Here is an 8,391-nt window from a genome sequence, read left to right on the forward strand (position 1 = left end):
GTGCTTCCGTGTCGACCAGGAAGGGAGCGCCAGTGACTGTCCGAAACATAAAATAGGCGGCATGCCCGTCGACCAGCACCATTTGCTGCCGTCAGTGACCGGTCGCAGCGTTTCCCGACCAGAAGCACAGGTGGGTACACTTGCGAGCAGAGCTGCCGAAGGTACGGTGGTACCAGCATACAGCCAAGGGCAAGGTGTCGGGCCGCACGTCAGATGGTTGGGATTCTGGGGAGCAGCGGCGTGGTCTGAACCACGGCGGAGAACGGCGCAGCAAAGGCGCGAGGACATCAAGCCGCCTGGCAAGAGCATCAAGCCGACGTTCGATGCTGGCATACTGGGAGTGTGCGGCAGTAGTTGGAGGCGGACTGGTCACAGAGCTGACGTTGGGGAGCCGTGAGTAGTCCACAACACGGTCAGCGAGTTCAATAATCTTGTCCAGTGAAACATCACCCGCAGCTGCGAGGATGGGGATCTTATGTTGGGGAATACGCTGAAAGAACAACTCACGCAGAAGGGGGTCGTGCTGAGCAGCGGAGTCTCCAATGAGCTGGCGTGTGTGACCGAGGAGCTGCGAAGGGCGGCTGTCACCAAGCTGTGTAGCGCTGAGGAGCTGTTGGAGTTTGCTGCGCTAGGGAGTCGATGATAGCCGCCTTCAACGTGTCGAAGGGTCGAGCCGAGTCCGGCGAGCTGATGACGTCCACTAAGTCTTCAGCGACGTCAGGAGGCAAGGACGACATGAGGTGTAGAAACTTTGTCTTCTGGCTGGTCATACGTCGCAGCTGGAAATGCGCCTCAACCTGCAGGAGCCAGGCGCGGGGGCTATTGGGCCAAAACTGGCTGGAACGCGGCCACCGAAGCACCGAGAGGCTGAGCGTTCTGGGACGGGTCGCCGCCGGTAGGAAGGGCGGAAGAGCCAGCGGAATCCATGGAGGAAGATGGGGTTGCGTATTCAAAGCCGGGTCGCCAAATCCGTCGGAGCTAAAGCGAGGAAGAACCAGCTCCGAGGGCGTTGAGGTTCGAACTGTTTATTTGTGCTGCTCGCGCTGCTGCGGCCTATATAGCCCAACTTTCTCTTTCCTGTCCGGTGCCGCGTGCCATGGCCTGCGAGCCGAGCGCGGCGCGAGGGGTGCTACATATTACTCAACCGCTGCTGCCCCACTGCGCTGGTAGTCGTATGAGGACTCACCACCAGTTACGAAATGTTAAGTAGAGAATGAGAAATCCTGCATATATGGACATTAAACCACAAAATACATCGCCTCATGCCCTTAAGGCGGAGCTCAAGTGCCTCCTGCCATTGAAGAATCACCACCTGCTTTCGGACGTCTGCTCGGTTTAACTAAGTTAAACTCCTAACAATTTTTTATACCGCCTTGCAGCGCGAAATGATCAGCAAACGCGATATATTTCTTGAAACCAAGCTGAAGGCGCTATTTTGGACGCATTTCGCGGAAGGTTTGCTTCATCCAGTGAGCGAGCGCTTTCATCTACAGACACGCGCTGCTTTCCTTGTACAGGGGCATAGACGCAAGTGATGTGAACAGTAATATTAAGCGGTATTTAAACATTAAAAGGAACATTCTAAAGACGCGAGGCTTATCAAAACCTTATCGGATTTGCAAAGAGCCTTGCAGAAAGCGCGAAACCACCCGCGGGATGTCCTGACAGCAGCAGCCATGCAGAGTTCCGGAAGAAGTAAATCAAAAACAGAAAAAAAGCAGGAATTACTTGGCGACTGTGCAGAGCACAAAGTGGAGACTTAAGTCCCGTTATGAAGGCACATTTATTGTTTTTGATACAGCACGTAGTCGTGGAAAATATGTGAAGCGTAATTCCCGCCACATCACTAAAAACTGGCTACATTATTTTTGCTCCTCTAGCGAGCAGTCCTCACACACAAGTAAGGCTTCCGTTAACGGCGTCGGTAGCCGCCATAACCAGGAGCCCACCCGTTGGCTCCACCGTATCCGAATGAACCATACCCTCCTGCATAAGCTCCAGCGCCATAGGCGTAGCCACCCACAGCAGCGCCATTCGGAGTGTAGCCGTTTCCTGCGTACGGGATGCGGCCATAGCCAGCTGCACCACCACTGTACGGCCCATATCCGTATCCAGTGTACCCGCCGTATGCATTGTTGTAGCCGGTTGCCACACCACTGGCGCCGTAGGCAGTGGGTGCAAATCCGGCCCTTGAGGCTGCTGCACCTCCAGGAACCGGTGGGACGACCGGGGCGGCATTGAAGACTGCATTGGCGCTGGCACCCGGTGCAATTCCTGGCTCGTTGGTGTCCACCGTGGCCCGGAAGCCATTGGCGTCAGCGACGTAGTTCACCCGGCGGTAGAGGCCGTACGCGTCCCTGTAGCCGTAATATCCGGTCTTGGCGTTGCTTGAGTCTCCCTGCTCGCTGTGGAATAGGCGGTTGCCGTACTCGTCCACGTTGTCGTAGCCGAAAGTGTACGGCTGAGGTGGCTGAAAAAAAAGTGCAAATGAGTTGAAAATTCCCCCTACTGTGTCAACATTAGGCAGAAAGTCTTCGCAGCAAAGGCTACAGTATTTTTACAATGAATCCCAATCATGCATTACTTTTTGACTAGTGCACAGGACCAGAGATGTGCCCTTTTTATTACATGTAGTCTTACCAACTTGCCCAGCTACTTGCATCAATCAAGGAAATAACAAGGCAGTATATAAGTCTCTTGAGTAAATATCGCTTCCTGTGGTAATATTTATGTAGATAACTTATGGCATAAGCAGAGTGATACAGAATCCTAAGCATAATATTGTTAAATACAGTTGAGATTACTGAAAACGATCTTGACGGTCATGGGGTTCTTGTTCGTTATATCCAAGGTTCGTAGTAAGTGGACTGCCTCTAGTACATTCGGGCAAAAGAAGCGTTATTTGGTTAAAAGGTGCATTATGCATGTCTGCTTCTTCAGGCAGGCCCCATAACAGCCCTTTCCCAGCTGTCCAGGGTGGTGATGTCCTTCTCGTGGAATTAATTCCTGCCAGGGAGCTGCTTTAGGGACGGGATATTACTAATTGCGATATGAGCGTCCATGGCCTCAAAGCTGTACGGATAGAGCGATAGAGCTAATGCAACGCATGTTTGCGTACAACGTACTAGTTACACTTCCTTGTGTAAGTACAATGGTGTCGCCTGGCAGCAGCGCAGAAGTAGGCGAACCAATTGCAGAACGTACCCCACATGGCCGGCTGGGCACTGCATATATGAATGGCAGCCTGTGTTCTCAGATAGCCGCCACTGGTTGATCCCCGACGGCGTGCAGTTTTGCATTCAACGCTACCCCGCTTTCGCGCACACCACTCTTCTACTTCCACTTTAGAGCACCCTGCACCCGTGCGTGCATCTATGGACACAGCAGCCCGTCGATGCGGTTTCAGTGCGGACTTTGCATTGTTTTGTTGGGGTCGCCGACTTGTTTTGGAAAAAGGGGCGAGGGTGCCGCGGAAGCTAAGCGCTTTTCAGTCTCCAGGCTGGCGTGAAATGTGGTTTTCCACGGCGGGCTCCAATTTACGGCGCCTTCTCGGTCGCTGTAACTGAATTGTGCTGTCAGGTCGTTCGTTGTATCTGATACGCAGTGCCGTTGGTCTAATACATAATTCCACGGCAGCACCATTTTAGTTCGTAATAAGCAGCGTTCATTATACGAGGTACGTTATAAGTGGGCTCGGCTAGATACACAACGAAAACACTGCCCCTGAGTTTTCCATTAGACGAGAGTATCGTTTGTTCGCGATAGAGGCTGTCCTGCTTAGTTCAAGTCACGGCGCTCCTGAAGCTGCCGCTGTCGACACTGGGTAAGCGGCCCCATTTCTGCTCTCGCCACGCATTTTGGGAGTCTCATTTGGACGGTGAGCCGAGGGAACGTAGCATATGTGTATGGTTTAGGCTGCTGCAGCATAATCTTCTTTTACAAACTTATACCGTTACTTTTGTTCCGCATTCTCACACAAATCTTACCCCAAAAACACTGCCATCTTCTTTAAGAAGCCAATAAGGAAATAAAAATTTAAATCCTTTTTAATGCGGCACCATAATTAATGAAAATATATTCGACCTACAAAAGGGCAACTGTTTATCATTACCTCGTGAAATTGCCCCACCGTATTTCATAATTTCTTTCTTTGTAATAGAATGAATTTCTCTGCCCCTGCTTTCATTTAGCATGAACGGCTATGCATGTTGATTTCGATTTCATAAATCCTTTCATGCCACTATTTTCAATGCAATGCCTTTCCTACTTACGCGTCATGCATTTCACAATCCAGAATCACTGTGTCAGACGGTTCTTTTTTGTGCAGTGGTATGCAATTCTCGAAGTGCCGTCTGCGCGTTGTTTACATTGTATTAGCGCCGCTGTGTTACAGTCAGAAGCGCAGTTAGGCGAAGTACTCGTGCGCACTGGGCGCTACCTACAGATGCGTAGTCGGCGTAGCCACGGAAAGCAGTGGCCGCTGTCGGTGCAGCATAGCCGCCGTAGCCAGTTGCACGGTACCCGGCTGACGGTTGGTGATGGTGCAGCCCGTAAGCTTTCACCACCAGGCAGGCCAGTAGGAGTTGTGCCTGTCAAGAAAGAACAGAAGTGTATGTCCCTGCGTTCGAAGCCGGAGAAAGGATGACGCGTCCAGAACGCTGGTGCTTTTGCAGAGCTAATAACAAAGATAGAAGCGCTCAGACAACCTGCAGGCGCACTTTTTCGTGGTGCCACTTAAGGATTAGGATTGGTCAGAAAGCTAGGCGGGCTGTGGGTTTTCTTAACGTTCCGCCTAGTGATAGGTTTTTTAGAGCGCACGTACGCGGCCGAAATGCAGCTGAGGCTCGTTATAATGAAGTTAAAGGAGCCGGCAATTATGTCGTCGCAGCCGTAGCTTCGTTATAGCCCGTATTGACCTAGCTTCTGAGAGGAATTGTCATCTCTATATTTATATCAACTGTTCAATTATAAACCGCTTCGTTATAACGGGGTTCGGCTCGACTAAGGAAAACACGTGTATTGAATTAGTCCTCTTACTCATTAGGCATACAAGAGCGATCGCCACATCTCGACATACTTCCGTTACCACGTGTCCGTCTTGTTCCAACGCAATAAATAAAAACGTGGGCGTAACTATAATACCTTTCATAGCATTTCAAAAAACAAAAAGAAACTACATCGTATATTGAAAATTATGCGACGTTCTGTGGTGTGTCCTGAATAACCAGTAGCATCCGACGGTGAAACTACATAATATAAATTTAATTGGATGGTGTTGTGTGTTTCTGAGAATTTAAATCCAGATATCGTTGTTGCTAACGCTCAGCAATATACCTCTACTCTCACTGCAGCACCTAGAAGCCGTAAGTGTCGCATTACCTCTATGTTCGCGAACTTATTACTGTAACGCCTGGGACTAGTTTTCTGGGGTTCTGCCTCTCTAACACTATTTCGTCCTCGCATGAACTTCAAATCTGCATTCATTTATTATCTAAATTAACTAAAGAACAACCAAACCCAGAGACTGGGAACCTGCTAGATATAAAATCTCCTCACACAGGCGCGGACACAAGAGTACAAAGCAAATGTTTCGAAATTACATTTATTACATCAAGCCTTGGAGTCTAAACTCCTCGCTGCGACAATAAAAAAATTCCTTGCCGATTGCTCTTCAAGGAATTAGCAGATGGTTTAAAGAAAATTTAAAAAGACTGTTTGATGGCTCCTGAGTTCCTTGTGAACTAGAGAGAACAAAGACGAGCACAACTAAGCACTCTAGATGTGTCACTCTTTCCACCGTCATTGCGCCACCAAGAAGCAAATTTCCTGCACTCGTAATTGAAAGGTACGGTGGTGAAAGTGTTACTTTTATAACTCTCATGCAGCAGCACATGCCAGGTCTCCGGATTTAACTATGTGTCATCCAACCCCAATTCGAATTATAGAGACCGGTCTTCTGAGCAGCATGACTGTCATCACACGAATGCTTAGATTGTCGCCGAAGGTATCCTTTTTCTGTCATAGTTTCTTATTGTTTAACTGCAAATCACGTAGCTTCGGAGTCTGGAAGGCGCTTTGATTACTCTCGAGCGATGTCGCAAATCGGCAAGGGGCCTAGAATCTTAAGTAAAAGAGTTTCCTTAGATTGATGAAAATAGCCATCCTTAATGGAAGGCATTTTTCTTTCACGAAAAAATCGACTTCCACAGGCAAGCTTCCACTTCCCAGGCATATTCACAGCAGGCTATCTATCTCCCCGATAACAAAGAACACGCACCCGACTCATTACACTGACTGGCGAGACGCGCGCTCCAATGCTCCCTGCAAAAAATGCCGGGATCGCGAACACATCACATACGTCAATCCTGCTGCACATACTCAGCAGGCAGCTTTTGCTACGGCAGCTCTACCCACATTTGCTTCCTTCTCGTTTCCGCGACTGTTCGCACTCGCACCTCGCAAGAAGCAGAAGAATGTGCGATAGCGATATGGCCACAGCTTCCACATTGTGTTCTCCTTTTCTTAGTGACTCTCAGTCTGCAGCACATAGCTTTGCCAGTTGACGGCTTTCCTCCGCTACTCTTTGCATACTTCGGATCGTCCCAATCGATAGCCGCACCATTGCCAGAATCTGGATTCCCGGTCAACTGCACACGCATTGGGATACGGGGCACCTCACGACGCTGCTCGAAGACTCACACACCGAGTAGGACAGTTGGCAGACTAAAACGAGGTATTTTCCACGAAGAACAGCTTGGTGACGTACCACGGCATGACGCTGCATTACCGGCTCGTACGACTCCGGTTTCAACCGGGTGATAAATCTATTACAAAATCTGAAACGGTCTTTTGGTGACAGCTTCAAACATTTCCTCTCGGTACGCTGGCGCAGTATGCCGCCATGTCTGCCGGTAGCTATAAATGGGTTGCTCATGACGTCACACCCGCCTTGATGGAGCCCAAGGCATAGCTTCTACAGTGCAGGCCGGAACAGGTGACGGCAAGCAGATTAGGAAAACGCTCCCGTTCCCGCCGTGCTCGTGTTCTCAACTAAAGCGGCTGCTGTGACGTCGGTGCAACCCATGTATAGCCCTGAGTGCGCCCTCTGGAGTCAACGCATCGATTAAGCCCACAACCTACGGGCTTGCCCCGCTGATCTCCTGAAACCAGAGCTGCAACTCAGTACATTTCTGCAGTGGCAGACGGCGCTGCTCTGCAAGGCGCTAGCTGCCCAACGCCGGGCTCTCGAGTCATCCATCGAGGTGGTTACGACGCAACGTCTTGTGATCACCTTGGGTCGACCTCAAATTGCTTTTTTCTCTTTTTGAAACTTAATAAGCTTTCCTCCTCCTCCTGCTCACTCCAGAATAATTCCCCCGTAATTCCGGAAAAGTGAATGGTGTCTTCTTGTCTCACCTTCGGAAACATCCCGGCTGTTTTCTGCCTTCACAAGTAGTGACCGACCACACCGCTGTCCCAAGTAGCGAGGCTGAGGAGGAGACGTCCTGTGCTGACGCCTTGTCCCGGTCCGCGAGCATTTATACTGTTGAGTTGCGAAGTGTGACTTAGTGGAAAAGAAAAACAAACTCTTCTTTCGTTTAGTTTTGCCCTGTTCTTCAGCTTTTTTTTCTCATTGTTGACATTTCAGAAAACTGCTTTCCTTCTCGCGTGATTGCGTGAAAAGTCAAGGGAATGTAAGAAGAGGAGTTTCAACACATAACCCCTTGAGCACACTGGTTGCATGAATGCTTACAGGACATGCGTGTAAGCCTTTCACAGTGTAATTCTGTCGTGTGGCAGTTACAGTAACCTCAAAGCGCGTCAGTGTTGCGAGATTGTACTGTGGATTTTTTTGTTTTTGCGGTTCATTTACCGCTCCTGACAGTCGTTACGTAGGATTCTTGTTTCTGTTGCATTTATTTTTAGTTGTGTTCATCCAATAACTATAAGCAGATAGTCAACACGTCCACTATTTAGGTGATCAGCATGGCGCTCCATTACATTGCTATTTGTCATGTACCATAATAATCCCAGCATTAAACTATAACCCTTTCAGACACGCGTTGTGTTAGTCGAGAAAAATCTAAAACCTGAATCTTAATGTGTGTGTCTGTGTGTGTGTGTGTGTGTGTGTGTGTGTGTGTGTGTGTGTGTGTGTGTGTGTGTGTGTGTAAGTGTGTGTGTGTGTTTATTTGGAACCCACTATTCCACAAAAATAATATAAATGCTCATAAACTTAAGGAATTCACACACACCACACATTTCCGCGATCGCGGAATTGATGCCTTATTCGAAAGATGGTACATTTCTGCCCAATTTATTTTGTTTATCATCTGAAACTGTTTCCTCAACGAAGCGTAAGCTACAGTGCCCTTTAGAGAAACATTCCTG

The 8,391-nt window shown here is 49.0% G+C and overlaps 1 protein-coding gene across 1 annotated transcript; it reads right to left on the reverse strand.

Moving 5' to 3' along the window:
- Positions 1-1,818: 1,818 nt before the first annotated feature.
- LOC144124039 (uncharacterized) lies at positions 1,819-7,428 on the reverse strand. Its single transcript, XM_077656716.1, has 3 exons — positions 7,417-7,428; positions 4,443-4,589; positions 1,819-2,470 (listed from the first exon to the last, which is right to left on the reverse strand). The coding sequence occupies exons 1-3, from the start codon at positions 7,426-7,428 to the stop codon at positions 1,913-1,915; spliced, it is 717 nt and encodes a 238-aa protein (XP_077512842.1). The 3' UTR covers positions 1,819-1,912.
- Positions 7,429-8,391: the final 963 nt, after the last annotated feature.

This window comes from Amblyomma americanum, chromosome 3, assembly GCF_052857255.1.
Source record: "Amblyomma americanum isolate KBUSLIRL-KWMA chromosome 3, ASM5285725v1, whole genome shotgun sequence".
NCBI classification, from domain to species: Eukaryota; Metazoa; Arthropoda; class Arachnida; order Ixodida; family Ixodidae; genus Amblyomma; species Amblyomma americanum.

Bases quoted from the DNA above. Each gene is read 5' to 3' on its own strand.
- LOC144124039 (XM_077656716.1), bottom strand. The intron at 2,471-4,442 runs GTAGGTAGCGCC...CTTTTTTTTCAG, and splicing joins GCTACGCCGACTACGCATCT to CCACCTCAGCCGTACACTTT.